General features: G+C 55.9%; 1 protein-coding gene across 2 annotated transcripts; it reads left to right on the forward strand.

Annotated features, from left to right (window-relative positions):
* Positions 1–1,195: 1,195 nt before the first annotated feature.
* Positions 1,196–18,614, forward strand: PPM1J (protein phosphatase, Mg2+/Mn2+ dependent 1J). Of its 2 annotated transcripts, XM_008171754.4 has the most exons (10): positions 1,197–1,524; positions 5,074–5,200; positions 5,678–6,001; positions 7,516–7,628; positions 10,760–10,844; positions 13,870–13,988; positions 14,238–14,301; positions 15,538–15,645; positions 16,310–16,461; positions 16,932–18,614. In XM_008171754.4, the coding sequence occupies exons 1-10, from the start codon at positions 1,247–1,249 to the stop codon at positions 17,077–17,079; spliced, it is 1,518 nt and encodes a 505-aa protein (XP_008169976.2). In that variant the 5' UTR covers positions 1,197–1,246; the 3' UTR covers positions 17,080–18,614. The 2 variants fall into 2 exon arrangements, with proteins under 2 accessions (XP_065447514.1, XP_008169976.2); XM_065591442.1 differs by lacking the exons at positions 13,870–13,988; positions 14,238–14,301 and having other exon boundaries at positions 1,196–1,524.
* Positions 18,615–18,809: the final 195 nt, after the last annotated feature.

Consider the following 18,809-nt stretch of genomic DNA (forward strand, 5'->3'; position numbering starts at 1 on the left):
TTATTTATTTAGGAAAGCTAAAAAGAGTGCCCATCCATTCGCTCTAAGCACCTTGACGTAAATTAACAACAGCACTTTAAAATCACTCACCACCAGCTGTCTGGGGGAGACAAATCAGAGAGGCAGGGACAAGCGAAAATAGAGCTGTTGCCCCTCTGAACCCCAAGGGAACTCTAGGGGTCTACGCAGTCCCTGAGATGTGGGGAGCAAAGGGAGTGGAGGGTGGATTCTGGGGTGGTGTCGGTGGAGGTGCAGGGAGTCTCGGGATGTTGTAGGGAGGGCTGTGGGGATCTCAGGAGTGGTGGGGATGTGGGGTCACTGGGGAATTGTAAGAGGAAGCACTGGAGGTTTGAAGGGTGGTGGGGATAGGGGGTCTTGGTCTTGTAGGAGGGGACAGTGGAGAGTCTAGGGGTGGTGGGGATAGAGGTTCTTGGGGTGTTGTAGGAGAGGCAGCGCGGTGCAGGGGTCTCCATGGTGCTAGAGGGGAGTCAGTGAAGGGGTCTCGGGGGTGCTGGAGGGGTCAGTGGAGTACAGGGCGGTTGCGGTCCTGGAGGGGGGGGTCAGTGAAGGGGTCTCAGGGGTGGTGGGGTGCTGGAGGGAGCAGTGTTAATTTAGGGGCAGCAGGTGCAGGGATTTTGAAGGTGCTGGAGGGGGTCAATGATGGGGTCTCAGGGGTGTTGGAGGGGGCAGTGGGTTACAGGGGGGTTGGGTGCTGGAGGGGACAGCGGGGTGCAGGGATTTTGAAGTGTTGGAGGGGGTCAGTGATGGGGTTTCGGGGGTGCTGGGGGACAGCAGGGTGCAGGGGTTTTGCGGTGCAGGGGTTTTGGGGTGCAGGGGTTTTGGGGTGCTGGAGGGGATCAGTGATGGGGTCTCAGGGATGCCAGGGGAACAGCGAGGTGCAGGGGTTTGGGGTACTGGGGGACAGCGGGGTTTGAAAGTGCTGGTGGCAGTGGGGTGCAGGGGGATTTGAAGGTGCTGGGGGCAGTGGGATGCAGGGGGGTTGGGGTGCCGTCTGCCGGGGGCAGCGGGATGCCGGGGGGACAGCGGGGTGTAGGGGGGTTTGAAGGTGCTAGAGGGACCAGTGGGGTGCAGGGGTGTTGGGGTCCAGGGGGCAGCGGGGTGCAGGGGGGGTCTCTGGGGTTGCCGGGGCGGGGCCAGCCCGGCGGATCCGCAGCCCGTGTGGCGGGGAGGCGGAGAGCGGAGCCACCGGCCCGCCCCCAGCGGAGCGCTAGCCGGCGGAGGCAGCATGTTGGGCAGGGTGCGCACGGCGGTAGCGCAGCTGGTGGGGGGCCTGGGCCCCGCGCCCGGCGCTCAGCCCCCCCGGGACTCGCCTGCGCCGCCCCCGGTCCCGCCCGGCCCCAGCGCCTGCCGGGGGCCGCCCGCGGGCGGCGGCTTCTTCTCCAGACCAGCCTTTCTGCAGCTCACCTCGGAGGAGCTGCAGCGGGCGGACGATCACGCGGGCAGAGCCGTGCAGAGCCCCCGGGAGAGCTGCCGCCGCCTGCCCTGGAGCACCGGCTACGCCGAGTGAGCCGCGGGGCGCGCCGGGCTGGGGAGCCGGGCCGGGCCGGGCGGGGACACCGGGCAGATGCTACGGGCTGCCCGGGGCTGTCGGGCTCCGGGGGAGGGAGCTGGACAGGGGAGTACCCGTGGGTGCGGAGAGCCATTGGCCCACACTGCCAACCCGGTGCTGCAAGCCGGCAGCACCCCCAGTTCCAGCACCTGCGCTGCCAGGTGGCCGGGGACGGAGGGAGAAGGCCCCGTAGCTGGGTCCTGCATGTCCGCGGGTGCAGCTGCCCAGGGGACAAGGCGGGGGGTGGTTTGCACAGGGCACTGCCGCGGGAACGGGACCCAGGCGCTCCTGTGCTGCGGGGTATCCAGCCTAAGGGCGCTGTGGTGCCTGACTCCCGCAGCGGGATCCCTGTCGAGAGAGGGTCCCCTTGACTCAGTCTGGGACCCTGAATCAGGAGTCCTGAACCAATGTGTATAGTGGGGATGCTGGGAGCCCTTGAACCAAAGTAAACCCTGTATGTGAGGGAATCCACTTCAAGCCAGGGGGTGTCAGCACCCCTAGTTCCAGCACCTAGGCCCTGAATAGCTCCCTTGTTCCTGCCCCTGGGGGGTCTCTCCATGCGCAAACATCAGCCCTGCGCCTCACTGGGAAAGCAGAGCCAAGCATGCAGCAGTGTTTAACTCTCCAAGGGCACTCCCTTTCCCAGCGTATCCACTGCCTTGGCCACTCTGTGCAGTCACCCTGTGGCGCTTAGCATCTCCAAAGCCTGTCACAGCTCAGAGCCAGACATTTAGCTGGAGACACCGTTCTGCAGAAGCTGCAGACACTTATGCACGTGAGTAATCAGTGAGTGAAGTGAGTCTGAACACAGAAACATGAGTTAACAGGGAAGCCTGTTTGCAGGATCAGGGCTGTGCTGGTGGCCAGCTTCCCTCTAGAGGCCCTGACGCTTGCCGTTTACCAGAGGATTTTATATTTCTAGAGCCCTGGTGTGTAAACTGTTCAATGACTGGCTGCACATCGTTCTGTATTACAATTGCCATACCGCCGACAGGCCCCATAGTGCTGGGGCCTCTGCGCCTACAGAATGAAAAGGTGATTCCTCTCCCAGAGAGTCTACAATGTGGGAGTTTCATTTTTAGCAGTATTTTTTTGTATGAGCTGAGATGGAGTAAAGCAAAGGTCCGCACTGCCTTAGAGATGTCTGCCCACTTTCGTTTCCTCCCCTGCAGTTTCAAACCTATGGTATTGCTAAAGGGAAGCTCTGTTTGTTTTCATTCTATCACAAGTTCCATTGAGGTTCCCTGAGGTCTTTTGACACCCTGACACGGCAAGACAGCTCGGTTGTAAGACGGTTACGGGGGCTCAGCCTTGAGATAAAATCTATTGTAAATATCGTCATCTAGTTGGCCAAGCGTCAAGTCCTGACTCTGATTCCATTTGTTGCCTGTCCTGGAAGGCACAAGTTATGTTTTCCTTTTAAATGGATTATTATTGGCTTACCTGTGTACCTGCGTAGGTGAAACAAATACCTTCTGCAGGGCAGCAAACCTGATGGGCCAGTGCCTGCTGCCCTCCCACTGAATGGTGTCTTTAGCCCCAGGCCTACAAAGACTTACCTGTTAGCTTAACTTTTTGCAGGTGAGCAGTCACATTGCCATAGTGGGATGACGTGCAGAGTGAGGTGTTGTTCTGGGTAAATAAGGGTGTTGGAACCTGGCCCTAAGAAAAGTCAAAAGTAGATTTGAGAGGAGCCGGGCTGTGCTGTTTGGGCTTTTGGTTTGCCCTTTTGTCAGCTGGATATACGGCCCCTGTCATTGCAGTAGCCAAGTGCCTCACAATCTTTAATGTATTTACTGGCTGTATCTCACACTATCCCTTTTCACAGGTGGGGAACTGAGGCTCAGAGAGACTGAGCTTCCCAAGATCACAGAGGAGCAGGGACTTGAATCCCAGGCTCCTGGGAAGGAGCCACTTCACACTTCCTCTTTAAAGACCTGCTCCTATCATGCTCATTGGGAGCAGGAGAGGCCCCCTAAGCTAACTTGGCTGTATTACCTGGGCCGTTTCCAGAGACGTTAGGCCAGTCAGGTCACTTCATCTCCTTGGGAGGAGCACAAGGGACCCTCCCGCAGCCTGGCCTTTTTTGGCTTCGTCACCGCCGTCCTGTAGCCGGCCCTGAGACTTTTGAAATGCCAGCCATGAAGCGGGTGAAAACTAGACTTAATGGGGAATTCTTTGCAAAGGCCTCCCCTTAAGCTGGGAGAGAGGCCAGGAGGAGGTGTATGTTATTGGTGACAAGGGCCTTAGATAATCAGGGGTTCATTTCAGTGTGGTTTTTTGGTCTGGTGCCTGCTCTGCTGATTTTCACAGTGGTACGTGTTGTCACTACTAGTTTTCTGGACCTGGATTTTCCAAGCACTCCCTGTTTTCTTTTCTATCCTGTTAGTGCTGCACACAGCTTTGTTATTGTCCTTCCATAACAAATATTGTCAGAAACATCACTTCCCTGTAGGGTATTACAGTGAAACCTACCTTCAAGTGACCACTCCCGGGACAAGCAAAGATCTGTCATCTAGTAGAAATTTGTCTTTAATTAAAGGGGGGGGGGGAAGTACTGGAAATCTTGGAGAAGCTATAAGATATTTTTGTAAAATGATATATTTTAGAGGTGGCCCCTGGTGGTGCTGTTTCACTATAATAAACAGCAGTCACTGTCTTTGGCATTATTATGGTTCTGAAATTACCATCTTTCTTGTTTGTTTACACACAGTTGGGGGTTTTTGGCTCACAGTTTGTGATGGTAACAAGCCAAAGCTTGGATGGGTTTTTCTGGGTTTCTTTCCAACTTCTGAACTCTTTGAAATGTTCCTTGCTCCAGTGCAGTAATGGGGATAGAAAACCCTGCACTTGAGTTCTCAGAAGTAGGAACCTTTCAGACTATTAGAGGAACTCGTTAAAAGCACCCTTCAGTTTAGCTCTGACTGCTTCTCCTGCATGTGACACCATCCCTTCCCTATAAACCACTTAAAGAGCTGCTGCCCAAAGAGCACTTCTTGTTTTGCATATCTACAACTTCCTCCCACAAAGCGGGTTTTGCAATCGAGATCTGAAATTTGCTTAGCAAGGGGGGATAGCTTAGTTAATGTCACTCTGTTTGCAAAAGTTTCTGCTGGTACCTCTTGCCTTCCCACTTCTGCTTAAGCAAACCAGGCTTTCCGTGGGGCACTGAGGATTTTGGAACACACTGGAACGTGACCTAAGCCATTCGCAGAGGACCTGTGGCAGCAAGACTTGGTGTGTGTATCTTGCACGCGACTGCAGCCGAGGCTTGTAGCAGGTTCTGAGGCAGAAGCTTTGCCTGATGCACAGGAAGGAACAGCCTGCCGCAAAAGCTAGCTGGTCTCAGTGGGCAGTTGTTCTCTGCGTGCTGTATAACCAGGGGGAGTGAAGGGCTGGCTGGCGCCTGCCGCGTCTCTCTGCAGTCACAGAGTGAAATCCGCTGATAAATGGAGTCTTTGCCCCAAATCATTGTCTCTCTCATCTCTTTCGGTTCCCCCTAGGGTGATAAATGCTGGGAAGAGCCAGCACAATGAGGATCAAGCCTGCTGCGAGGTGGTGGTGGTGGACAGGAGATGCAGTCCGAGGTGTAACCCAGCGCCCAAGGAATGCACAGGGGAAGCGGAGGGGGTGAGCAATGTAAACAGTGAAGGCCGGGATCCTCGCAGGGCTTCCTGTAATTCTCACGCTGACTCTCTCTGCGCCACGCCCTGCTCCTGCCAGGGTCCAGGCAAAATGGCTTTGGAAACGCACATGCAGAATTCCATTCGCTGCGTGTGCTGACAGGGGAGGTCACACGGGCCTGGGCCCCTTTGGGGTGTCATTGGATTTCAGTCCATTCAGTGCGTGGCCTCGCTAGGGGAAGGGGCCGCTTGTGGCAGGGAACTGCGCTGAGGCCACCCATGAATTGATTTCGCACAAGCCACTGAGCAGCCAGCTTGGTCAGTCCCCTCGTGGGCTGGACTAGAACTGTCCTGGGATCAGTGCCTTGGGCCAGTCAAGCCCCAGCCCTGTGACCCTAACCTCCCTGCTCAGCTGTGCCCACCCTCTCTTCCCTCTTGTTTTCCTCCCAGGGGAATTCCCTAACTGTCCCGTTTCTCCCAGCAGGGCAGGAAGGACCTTTGCTTCCACTATTGGGGCTTGTTTGACGGCCACGCTGGCAGCGGTGCCGCTGTCATGGCATCCAAGCTGCTTCACCTTCACATCCGCGACCAGCTCAGGGACCTGGTGGATATCTTACAGGACTCCTCCCCTCCCCCGCTCTGCCTGCCGAGCGATTCCCGGGCACTCCCGGCTGAGCGGAACCGGGCCCCCCTCGCACAAGCGGATGCAGAGCTCCCCAACGATGCCCTGCCCCGATTCCACCTGGAGAAGGCAGTCTCTCACGAAAGCCTGGTGATTGGTGCAATCGAGAACGCCTTCAAGCGGATGGTGAGCGAGCCGGGGAGCGTGCAGCCCCAGAGCAGGAGGTGGAAGGGGAGGAGCTGGGTAGAGAACTGTCTGAGGAGGAAATGCCTGTAAACCTCTCCTCCCCACAACATACATGGCACAGTTAACCTGTGGAACTCACTGCCACGCAGATCACCGAAGCCAGGAGCTCAGCAGGATGCCAGAAAGGATTCAGCCTGTCTGGGGCTAATGAGCGCATCCACAGTTACAGCAGGGAGGAGAAAAGTTCCCTCCGAGCGTTCCTTGCTCTCCCCAAGCCCTGTCTCCTCCCCTGCAGCCTGCGCTGTGTGCAGATTGGCCCCGTTGCTGGAGGTGCTCTGCTCGGGGGTCGTGCCACACGAGATCAGCTTCTCCCGCCGCGCCACGCGATGCCACGTCCTCTTCGTCACCATTAACAACAGGAAGCATTAAGGCCCCCGGCGGGAGGGAGGCTGACGTGTCATTTCTGTCTCACATGGAGACTGCCTCACGGCACCCAGGGGAGCCTAGCCCAGCTCTGCACAAGCAGCTCCCAGGCTGTTTTTTCTTTGCGGCTACTTTCCCAAGCCCCCAGCAGGCTGAGGGAAGCCACTCTCTGCAGGACTCCCCTCTCCCCAGCCTGCCCCCGGGAGAGCCACAAGGGGAACCCAGGCGACACCCCACTTCCCATAGGAACCACTGTGTCCAGCGCCGGCTGGCCGGAGCCCCTGGGATCAGGCAGGGGGATGTGCCCTGGCCCTGGCCGAGCAGCTGCGTTCCAGCTGGAACGTACGCTCATTTCCTTTAGCAGCCAGTGTGCTGATGGGACAGCAGAGGGCTATTTTGGTCTGCTGGGGCATGTGCTTGGCTAGCTGCAGTCTCTGGACTCAGGAGCCGGACCCTGTCTTTGCTAACCCCCGCTGGTGCTGAGAGCTCAGCCAGTGCCTTGGAGATGACGCATGCTTGGCCTGCCTGGCACTTTATTTTGCCTAGACCTGGGCCCCATATGCAGTGCCACGCGTCCCGTGAGCATGGGGGGCAGGCAAGACTGGCCCCACGCACCCAGCAGCAGGCACAGGGCTGGCAATGGTGCCCAGCCACGTGAGGGAGGGTGCAATCGATAAGGGAGAGGAGGATCTGGCGTTAACCCTCTCGCTGCTGCTCCTGGCTGTGGCAGAGCATGGCAGTTGCAGAGGTTGGGGGTGGGGAGGGTACAGGACACCCACCTCCCAGGGTCAGGAGGCTGAGGGCAGAATGAGGAATTAACCAGGGAGACATGCGAGAACAGCAAGGGTGTTCAGGTCGAAGAGCTTTCGGCATACGGGGGAGGGCGGATTGGCGCTGGGAGGCCCTTGCCCAGCTGAGGGCACGCTGGAGGGCCTGTTGCAGCGGTAACCCCTGCTCCATGTGTGCGGGTATTTCCCACCCGCCGTCTGGTTCAGCAGCCTGCCTAGAAGAGCCCGGCTCCGTCTGGGGCCCGGACGTCTCTCTTTGAGCTGCCTCCATCTGTGGATTTGTCTTGCTGTCTGTCTCCGCAGGATGACCAGATTGAGCGGGAGCGGACGACCCGGCTCGTGGCGGGAGGCTGCTGCGCCCTGGCTGTGGTTTACCTCCTGGGGAAAGTCTACGTGGCAAATGCAGGCGACAGTAGGTAGGAGACAGCGAGTGTGTACAGGGGCCAGTATCTGGGCCCAGGGCAGCTGCAGTCACAGTGTGACTATGGACTAAGACTCCTTCGCTGCCTGCTGGAAATGGGTCTGACCCCCCCCGCCTCCAGTCACTGACTGATTGAGGAAATAAACACACCCATTTAAAAAAAAGCTTTGAAGGCATGTGACAGCCCAGGAGAAACCCTCCTCGTCACAGCTACTGGCCAGGCGTGGATCCCAAAGCCTGGGGCTGGGGCTGATGAGGGTGCTGCACCGCATGCCTCTGCATACAGCCGTAAACGGCAGGTTCGTGCACTGCCACAGGGGTGTTTCAATAGCAAACTGTCCAGAGCTGTAGCTATTGGCGGAGCAGCAGAGTAAGCCCTGAAGGAAGGAATGCTGGTGTCCTCCCGTCGGCCCGGTGTACTCGGGTAGTGTAGAATTGCCTCCTTTGACTCGGGATTTGATTCCTTAAGCTCCAGACACCTTCCTTGGCAGCACCTTGTTGTGTGTGATTAAAAACGGGGGGAGTGGGTCTCTGGAGTGAGTTCTTCTGTTCCCCTAGCAGTATTTCCTAACAGCCCTTTCCGCTGCATGTGTTACATATTGTTGTAAATCGGACTCCAGGCCTGACCTGCATTTCACTCCGTAGCCGGCTGGAGGGGAGTGAAAATCCCCCTGGGGGAGATGTGCAGGAGCGCCTGGGCATACGCCTCCACGGCAAGGAGAAACCACTGAGTCTCGGAGCCCTGCGGGGCTAAAACTCACAGCGTGGCCGTTTGACCTCAGGCTGGAGCCCAGGCTCTGACACCACCCATGTTGTGGGGTCTCAGAACCTGGGGTCCAGCCTGAGCCCAAACGGCCCCGCTGCCCGAGCCATGCCAGCCATGGCTGTGCCACGCGTATTTTATTGCAGTGTAGCTGGACCCTGTGTGTCTGAGCCCAGGGGTGCAGGCACTTTTTGTACCCATGTAACTATTTTGATGGAGGGGGGGATAGTTTAAGTGGTGCAAAACCTGTGTGTAGATAAGCCCTTAGGCACTTGCAATCTAAATCTTATTTACAAAAGCACCTATGTGACTTAGGTGCTTAAGTACTAGTGGAAATCAATGGCATTTACGCTCCTAAATCACTTAGGTACTTTTGAAAATTGTAGCCCCCTTGCATAAGTGTCACCCCAGCAAATGTGGAATTTGTTATTTGGGGGGGCAGAGGGGGGTGAACTTGGTGCCCTGCGTAGGGGCGTTTCATGCCCAGCTGAGCTGCTGTAGGAGCGAGTTGAAGGAGGCTGTGAGTGGCACTGCCAGCTGATGAAGCTGGGCCGGGCGGGAGCCACCGGTCTGGAGAGGGTCTTGCTGAAGCTCTCTGTTGACCACTGGCCAGGAAATGCAGCGAGGCGGTGGAGTAGGCCAGGCTGTGACTGTCGTCAGTGTGAACCCTGCGTTGCTGGAGCGCCCTGTGCTGCGGTGTTGCTGCGTGGAAGGTGCTCGTGCCAAATGGAGGAAGCATCTTCCGTCGCTACTGCGGGTAGCTGGAGGGAGCAGGCATCGGTTTCATCTCCAGCAGCTTCTAGTGGCCTCCGCAGGCCTCTCACGAGCTCCTCTCCACGCTGCCAGCTGCTGTCCCATGCGTGGGTCTGGGCAAAGTGTCCCAGATAGTGAGATCCAGCTTGGCCGGAAGAGGCCCATCTCTTGTGTCCCTGTTGGAGTGCGGCTCCTGGTAACTGATCCAACGTGCCGCTCTGGGCTCCCACGTTCAGCTCTGTCCGTGGTGCTTGGTTAAACGAGGAATTCCCCCCACGCGCGCACAGTTGCTGGTGCTGCAGACTCCCCCTGCCAGCCGAGAAGTGGGCTGTGTTCTTCCTGGCCAGGAACAGAGGCGGCCGCGCCAGGGAAATCAGTTAAGGGTCCTGCTGGGGGGGGTGGGGGGGCACGAGGCAGAGTAGAGCCCATCTCTCTCTCCTGCAGCTGTTCCTGCCCTCTGCGCAGGCACTAGTATAACGCTGGCGTCACCGGGCAATGGCTGGGGGTGGTTCTTGGTGCCGTTTCTGTTGCAGGAGCGGGGGGAGCCCCAGTCGGGGGTCGGGCCCCATCGTGCTAGGGCCTGAGTGCTCATGTGTAGTGGAAGGACGGCCCTTCCCCTAAGGAGCTTGCCGTCTAACTGAGCCAACAGGCGGGGCAGCAGGGGGACTGTGGGGTGGCTGATCAGTGGCTGTGGTTCAGAGTACGCACAGGGGCTAGAACCTGCTGCATAAGTGAGCGCCGTTCCCACACAGACATTGACCGGCCCCGTAATGTCGACCAGCCGCTTCTCATCCATTGGCTGGAGACGCTGGGATCCTTCCGGAGCGACGGCGGCAGCCGAGTCAGGGCCTCTGCTTTACCTCTGATCAGGGAAGCAAACACCGAGCGGGCCCCAGGGGTGCCTGCAGCAGTCGCACAGTGCGTGGAGAGGACCCCGCTGCCATAGAGCGCAGCGAAAGCCAGAGATCCAGCCAGGCACTGACGCCCAAGGACCTTGGCTGCACTTGGTAACCTCTGGCCAGGTGCCGTGAGCAGCTTTTTTTACATATCCGCTGAACAGCCCATCCTGTCTTGCACAGCACCGGCAGTGAACAAGTAACGCAGGATAATATTCCCCGCGTATCCTGTCTGTGAACTGCCAAGGAGTTCTGCACGCTCCCTGTCCCGCTCTCCTGTTAACGATGCCTCCGTGACCTTAATGCAGATCCTTTTCACACAGCCAGCCGCCACTGCTCCACTTTCCACCCTAGATTATTTTCTCTTTCTACTTTTTATTTTTTAACCCCTGTGGTCTCCCTGAGACAGACTGCGCCCCCCCCATGCCTGCCTCTCCCAATAGCAGCTTCAGGGGAATCGCAGTAGTGTAGCCAGCAACTGGTTCTTGAGCTCAGGGCTGGTGGAATCTGAACGCAGCAGATACAAAAATACACAGTGGCGAATGGACAGTGTGAGACACCTCGCTCCTCAAAGGTGTGTTGTGCAGTAAATAAACCAGGAGCCTCCGGCAGGTCTGGAGGGAGCCCACGGTAACGTTCCTCCTTTAGCTATGAAATGAGAGAACAGCCGCTTTCCCTTTCTCACTAATCTCATCATTCCATATTTCATTGCAGGGCCATTATCATCCGTAACGGGGAAATCATTCCAATGTCCAGGGAGTTTACTCCAGAAACAGAGAGGCAGAGGCTACAGTTTTTAGTAAGAAAGAACTTTCTTCTCATCTGATTCCTTCCAACCTCCCTCCCCCCCACCCCAACTGCTGACCGTCTGTCTCCGTAACCAGATGAGCAGGGCAGCTCACCGGGCAGTTGTGCAGCTGGGGAAATGGCTACAGTGCAAGTCGCACTGAGATCACTTGTGTGAGGTTTGTTCGCTAAATACGACCCCCTCGGGTGAATCAGCAGCGGTTTCCTTCTGCCCCAGATTGTGAAATAAGTGCAGTTTGGCGGGGCCTGGATGGGGGGTTGGGGCTTCATTAGTTCCAATCCAGCCCCACGTCGGACTGTCTCGGGGGTTGGGGAATGGCACATGAGCTCTTTACCCTCTAGGGCGCTGGGTCCAGGCCAGGTTGGCAGTTACGCTGACTCAGAGCTGTCTGGGGATCCCTGGGAGCGAGTCAGTGGTCTCAGCCCATTCTCTCTTGCGCGGACAAACCTCTCATGTAGCAGCCTCAGCAGAGAGGCCGAGGGCTGAACAGGCTGTGGAGACCGAACTCCTCTCACCCCTAGGTCCGAGCAGGCCAGCGAGGGGAGCACTTGCCTTGCTATGGCTCGTTCTGCGTTCACACTGGGCATAGAGAGGGCAGCGCTCTCCAGAGTTGGCAATCTGCCTCCTCGCGCCAGCACAGAGCCAATGGACTGTGTGCCGTGCCCGAGGCAGAGAGATGGGAAGGGCGAGGCCTCTCTGATATTTATTTAGTGCTGTCTCATTCCCCAGTCTCCTGGATGGTACACATTGCCCCTCCCTTTGTCCATCACGTTCCCAGGCCCCATAGTTCTCCTCTGGAGCAGCAGGTGATGGGAGACTCTGCTAATGCCAAGTCTTGATTCTGCACCCCGGTGCCTGCTACAGCACTAGGAAAACAGATCAAGTCTGAGCATCGCTTTTGTGGTTCCTGAAAGCTTCCCTCTCCAGTTTGCCTTGGAAAAATCACTCTGCTGCAAAACAAAACTTGATACGGTTGTAAAGAAAACCCCCCACAGAGAGGGGGAGGGAGAAGGAGAAGGTGACATAGGAGTTAGATGAGGTTTTGCTGGACATGTTTCCTGGCTCAGCCTATACCTTGGAAAAACCCCAGGAGGTTTCCTATCCTCAGCTCTATTTTCAAACAGCCCCGGAACGGAGGAAATTGCATCTAGCAGTGGAGTCTCTCCAATTGGCTGTGGCAGAAAAACTGAGCAGTCAGAAAATCAACCCTATATTTGCCCCATGGGCTGGGGGGAATCGATTTCAGCCAAAGTCCTTCTGTAGGGTTTGTCTCCAAAAAGTACTCTAATAATACTGCAGGAAACTGCAGCAATGCTGCTGTAAGCTGCAATGTTTCGGACCAGTACTCGCCCTCCATTTAACTTGTGTAATGGTCTGATTTATTTCACAGTTAGACTTCTGGTCCTATAGATAGAAAACACAGCCCCTGGGAACAGCCTTCCTTCCAGCAGAGATTGTCTGCAGCTCTGCACTGGATTCCCTCACCTCCTGCTCTCATCTTTTCCTCTGCTAAGTCATTCGGCATTTGCTAACAATTGTTCGACTCCCCTCACCCCATGTCCCTCCCTGCATCTCGGCACTGGGTCTCTCTTATCCCTGCACTCTCTGGTGCAATGTGATAATTGCATGTCAGAGTTCCCTGCCCCACTGCTGTGGGTTCAGGGGTGGGCTGATGCAGAAGATTCCCTTGTAAGCTTGAGCAGACAACTCATTGGCTAGGGGTCTGCTGGGGGAAGTTTCCCTTTGTTTAGAGCAGTGGTTCTCACTCTGTTGTCCATGGACCATCCCGGACCCCTGGAGAAATATGGGACTAAAGGTTTTGGGGGGTGGGAAGGGAATTGGGTCCCTGAGGAGATCCCTCTCTTTGCAGAATGAAAACGTTGGGAACCTTCACATGGGCGCTGTTTAAACGTCCAAGGAAATATTCAGTAACGACAGGACATTGTTGACAATGGCACCGCCCACAGAGGCTAGTTCAGTATCTAAATCCCAGCGTTTCTTCTTGTTATGTCTGGGCAAATGAACAGGAGGGGTTGGCAGAGGCCATGGCGTTAATCATGGCCCGGAGGCTCCAGCTGAGAGAAGAGAAGTCACTGCCTGTTGCATTTCACTTGCCATCTCTGAGCCCCAGGTGCAGACTGCTGAGTTGGGCCAGTGTTTGCTGTCTGTACCCGGTGCCCCATCTCGTCTCTGCTAGTTCAGAATTCAGGCTGGTGGACTGACTGTCTCTTGCCCTACTCCGCCTCGCCATTGCAACCCACGGGTGACCTCTGAGTACCTGAACTGGACCTGGGTGCATTTCAGCCTCCCCTGGAATTTTCTCTCTTGCATATTTCAGCCAGACCCTCTGGGCCAGTTATTGCAAAGCCCTTTCCAGATCAGCATGGGCAAAGGCCCCCGTTGACATCACGAGTGACATTTGTGCCCAGAACTACATGGAGCTGCTCTGCTGTCACGTGGAACTGGGACTGTCCGGTGCAGTGCTGGGAGGTGGCTGCCCTGGAAAGATACCCTGCGGGCTTTCCAGTCGCAGTGAGATGTGTTGCTGTTGTCACCAATAATAAAAGCCATTTTAGCCCCTTTCCTGGCGGTGTCTGGCCCTTTCGCTGTACCCCTCTGAGGCGTGACCCAGGGAACCCCAAGCCCATTGAAATCAGAACCATCCTCTCCAGGACGTTGATTGGAAGCCATCAAACATGAGTCAGACCTTCATGAAATAGGGCAGCGCAGCTGCAGCTGGAGAAAAGGCCGTTGGTAGCCAAGCTGTGTTGCCTTGGGACCAGCATACGGTGCCCTTGCTGCACTGCAGAGGGCGTTGATGTGCCCAGGAGCCCAGCCTGAACGTTTGCCTTTGCTCTCAAAGTCTAGTGTCTTAATGAGCTGGAGAAGGATGTGCTGTGGGCCCCCTCTCCAGCATAGCCCCTGCTGCGTGCCTGGGGCCCAGGCTGTGTGTCTTGTTTACGTTCACAGGGCGCCGCTGGGTTTTGCGGCTGAATCTGCTATTTTCTCCCCTCAGGGGTTTTTGAGACCTGAGCTGCTGGGGAATGAGTTCACGCACCTCGAGTTTCCCCGGAGAATTCAGCACAAGGAGCTGGGGAAGAAGATGCTGTACAGAGACCAGAACATGAATGGCTGGTAAGGCCACTAACCTGCTCGTTACACTTTGCGCCAGCTGGTGACTTAGCTGCTTAGACCCTCCTGCCCCTGTCAATGAGAAATGCAGCCCGTACCCTGTCTGTGGGTTCAGCTGCACCTGTTGGCAGCCGCCAGCCTAGGCAGGGCCTGAGTGTCTGACGGGCTCAGGCTTCTCTGTTGAAAACAGCCCAGGGTGCTGCTGGAAGCTTTACCTGCCCCGTAACAGGTCATCTCCCTGTTTGTAACCAGGGCCTATAAAAGGATAGAAGAGGACGACCTGAAGTTTCCACTTATCTACGGAGAAGGTAAAAAGGTAAAGGAACTGCAGGTGTGAGATACGGACTGGGACGTTCCCCAGGGTACAACCTGAACTGCTGGGATGCCTTCTCCACTGCTTTCCTGTCAGAACAGCCACCCCCCAGGCTCTGCTCGCCCACTGGCATGTCACGTCACTCCCAACTGAATACATGAATGCTCTCCCAGCCAGCCGTGAATAGATACAGGGTGAAATCTGCATCTCTCTCAGTCCCAGCCTTGCCCCCCAGAAATGTGCATCTTGCACTGGCCAGTAGCCCACTGGACCGTACAAGCTCATAATTAGCCCGTCATTCCAACAATGGATAATGAATATGCACCAGCCCTGTTGACCTGCGTAGAGATTTCCCAAACACTTCAATCAAACACACTGGTTTAGATAAAATAATACAAGAAGTTTATTAACTAGAGGAAGATAGGTTTTAAGTGATTTACAAGTGCTAAGGCATTAAAGTCAGAGCTGGTTACAAAAGAAATAAAAAAATAAACATGCAGGCTAATTCCTAAATGTTACCAAGGCTAATAGGATTAAAAGCAAAAAGGTTTATGTTACCCAAAAGCTTTCAGCAGTCTGTACTGGCTGGAAAACCTCCAAGCCAGGACCACTCCCCCCTAGTTCAATGATGCACATTTGTCTTTCAAGCGATCTTGCTGCCTGGAATAGAGATGGGGGAGGAGAGGTAATTTGTGTGTTTGGGTTCTCATTCCTCAGAATTACAACATATTTCAGTAACAAACATATAGTAAAATCTCATATCTTTACACACACTGTTGTTACACACATTTTAATATGACGGTGATGTTCAGTAGATTACAAGTTTGTAAATGATACCTCACAAGGTCAACTTTGTATGAAATATATCATAGCCATATAAAAGTGGTGAACATGGGGTACAGGATGTCACATGGAGTACAGTGTGTCATAAAGACACAATCCCCATTGAACAGGGAGGCCAGGAGTTTAGAGGGGTCACAGAAATCCAGGCATGGAGCTGGGACATTAGAGTCTGCAATGGTTTGGGGGGACTCTTCTTGTCTGGCTTCTGCTGGTGGGTGGGTTGTGGGGAGATTTCTGTCTCTGAAGGTTTAAATTCCAGCCCTGTTTTCTCTAGTGAGCCCAAGGACCCACTCAGGCCCCCTGCAGATGCACTGACTGCAGCACCCACTGTGCGTGCATTTCCCTGGAGCCAAGGGGGAGCAGACACTGAAGCTGTTTGATTTGCTTTCCCGCCAGGCACGGGTGATGGCAACAATCGGGGTCACGCGGGGCTTAGGAGACCACGACCTCAAGGTGTACAACTCCAATATCCACATCAAGCCTTTCCTCTCCTGTGTCCCTGAGGTGAGTTTGGCCGGCCCGCTGTCCTCCTCCCCAGAGTTACCCGCAGTGGCTGGTGCTAGGTAATGTGAGCGAATTCAGTGCTCACCTCAGGGAGGGGCTTTTAGCGATAGGGTCACGTGGGCTGGCACCACGTGAGCTCTGCCATGGCACCTCTGTTCTGCCCTTACGCAGCCCTGGTTATTCCAGTCCTGGGCCTGTCACACAGTTCTGCCGTTGCCCCTGGCCCAGCCATCTGCCTGAGGCATTCATTCCCTGTAATCGGGGTAGTTGAGCGCCTTGCAGAGTTTAGTTCAGTTATCCTCCCACACCCCTGTGAGGCAGGGCAGGGCTGCCATCCCTGCTGGACAGAGGGGGAGCTGGGGCCACGTGTCTGGGTGTGGAGGACAATGCTTTGCTTGGTCTCCCTTCTGTCTCCTCTCTGCCCTTCTGAGCCCAGCTGGGAGAGGGAGATGACTCTGAAAGCGACAGCGAGATGGGAACCCTTGGGATCCCCGTTTGCTGGCTGGAGCAGCTCCTGGGGGAGACGGGCCAGGGCATGGTGCTGTGACGCAGGGCAGGGCAGGAGCTTGACAGGCCCTTTCTGAAGTGCAGTAGCAAGGGCTGGTGTTTGCTCTGAGCCCCTCTCCGGCGCCCATGTTTGGTCTGAGCCCCTGTCTCTCGCCAGGTCAGAGTTTACGACCTGACGCAGTATGAACACTGTCCTGACGACGTGCTGGTCCTGGGCACCGACGGGCTCTGGGACGTGACCAGTGACGGGGAGGTGGCTGACGTGGTCACGGAAGTGCTGATGAACTACGAGCCGAACGACCCCTGCAGGTGAGTCGAGGGGGCTGGGCGTATTGTCCCTGGAGTGAAGGCGTGGGCGGGATGGCTGCAGTGCGGAGGGGGGCCCTGCTGTCCCAAACGCCCAGCACTTCCGGCTTGCCGCCATCGTTCCCTTTCAGGCTACTTTTCCCACAGCCTGCTGTTGTCTCTCCTCAAAGGCACCGTGTCACAGCCGTGTGTCCCCAGGGGTGGGGCTGGATGCTGCTTCCCACAAAGCACTGGAGCGGGCAGGAGGGGTCATCTGAGAGCAGTGTATTCCTCTCACCTCCCCCCAGGGTCTCCCACAGGCCCCACAGAGCTTGACACCCCCCCCCCAGCCGTCCCCTTTCTCACCAGGGCGTACAGTCAGCCTCAGTAGGGGGCTCTAGGATGGGGGATCTGCCCCAAGTGTGGATGGCGGGGGGAGGGAGCCTTTGCTACTGACTGGCTGCCTCCGTTCGTCGTCCCCGGCGGTGCTGCAGGTACACCAGGGCCGCCCACGAGCTGGTGGTGAGGTCCAGAGGGGTGCTGAAGGAGCGAGGCTGGCGTCTGGTCAACGACAAGCTGGGTTCCGGAGACGACATCTCCGTCTTCGTGATTCCTCTGGGTGGCCCCGGCAATTACACGTGAGGCCAAGCTACCCTGAGGCGCGGCACCGCTACAATCGGCGTGGGACCAGGACCTGGGCTGGGGGGCACAGGGGCTGCCTGACCATCTTCCTGCCTCTCCTACAAGAGGAGTAAGAAACCGTGGAACCCCAGCCTGCCCCCGCGCCCCCTCTCCGCCCGCTGCTTCCCTGCTGCTGGGCAGAGCCTAGAGCCGTAGCAGCTGGTGATGGAAAAGCCATCTGGGGCCCTCGGGCTGGGGAGAGCAAGGCAGGACTGTTTTGATGCCAGCACCCGTAGCCAACCCTACCCGACCTGGTTCCCGCCAGAGGACAGTGTTCTTACTTGGCTCTCCAAGTGTCCTCTGCAGGGCCGGGAGAGAGCCCCCAGGACTGTGGTTGCTGGTTCCGGTAAAGTGAGAATGGGGTGGATTAGCGGAAGGGGCTGCAATTCTCCACGCCCGGGGGAGTGCGTGCTGCCCTCTGCAAACCCTTCCTCCTCCCCCCTCAAGATCCGCATCAGCTGCTGCTCCCACACGCCCGTGGGACGGCGCCTGTCCAGTCCTCGTAACAACACTAGTGCCTAATTGTCTGGCATGCACAGTCCTGACACTCGGCCTCCTGCTCGTAGCTAAGTAACAGTCCTGCCAGAGAGAGCACTGGGATGGAACCATGCCCTTCCTTCACGCTTGCCCTCCTGCTGGTCATGCAGCCGTCAGTCCACTTACTGCATCTTAGTCTCAGCTTTGTAACCTGGAGTAGGCGCCCAGTTACCGTGGTGACGAGCACTGTATAAATACTTAGAAATATATGTAAGCGGGCTTCCCGTGAGCTGGTACCGCCCCTGCTAGTCCTCTGCGCCTTCCACCAGAGCTGCTTTAGCACCCTGGGCCGATGTTGAGTTCCCAGATGCCAAGGCTGGGGATTGGCCCAATTATTGTTGGTTGTTAATGGAAGATCTGGCCTGAAAATTTCCAAATTCAATTTTAAATGAAAACAACTGGGATGACATGTCCACAAAACTTTCATCCCATTTTTCCACCAGCTGTAATGAATTTGGTGCTTAGTTCTGTTCAAAATACAGACCAGGCCTGCCCCCCAAAGACCTTGCAACTTAAATAGCTAAGCACATAGATGCAGCATGAGACCCAAGGATAATTAATAAGATGTGTGTTTTTTCTAAAAAAAGCAAATCACCTTCTTTCCTGTATTAATCTCAGAGCAGTGACCAGCTCTATTCTGATTGGAGCTGGGGCTCTGCTCTGCCCTGCAGAATGCTTGATTTAGAAAAAGCAACACGTTCTGCAAACCTCTGATCTGGGACATGAATTTTCTGGGTCTCTGCAGAGTGTGATGAAGGGTTGTAGCTATAAAATGCTGTCCCAGGGTAGCAAATTCCCTCCGTTTCTGAAACAACACTTTGGCTTTGACTATTTCTCATGTCCTGCTGCTGCCAGGAGCACCAAGCACTGTCATGATGTGTCACCTTCTGGTGAATGTTGTTTGTAACTTGTAATTTGTGAGATGTAAATAAACTGGGTACACCTTGTTGGAACTAAAAGGCATTCAGGGAGTGTTTAATCTATTGACATTTCTGTGCTGGAAGGAGATCGTTAGATCGCCCTGTGTATACCTGTGTTTTAAAATAAAGAATGCCCCCAGGAATCCCACTGCCAAGTCTTTATTGCAGAGCCTTCTGTGAAGGAGACTTGCCTGAAAGCCAGTCACTTATGAGTAGTTTACAGGGTTGCCAGCA

This window comes from Chrysemys picta, chromosome 4, assembly GCF_011386835.1.
Source record: "Chrysemys picta bellii isolate R12L10 chromosome 4, ASM1138683v2, whole genome shotgun sequence".
NCBI classification, from domain to species: domain Eukaryota; kingdom Metazoa; phylum Chordata; order Testudines; family Emydidae; genus Chrysemys; species Chrysemys picta.

Coding starts and splice junctions, on each gene's coding strand:
- PPM1J (XM_008171754.4), top strand. CDS start 1,247: ATGTTGGGCAGGGTGCGCACGGCGGTAGCGCAGCTGGTGGGGGGCCTG. Junction 5,201..5,677: donor GCACAGGGGAAGCGGAGGGG/GTGAGCAATGTA, acceptor TTCTCCCAGCAG/GGCAGGAAGGACCTTTGCTT. Junction 10,845..13,869: donor GGCAGAGGCTACAGTTTTTA/GTAAGAAAGAAC, acceptor TTCTCCCCTCAG/GGGTTTTTGAGACCTGAGCT.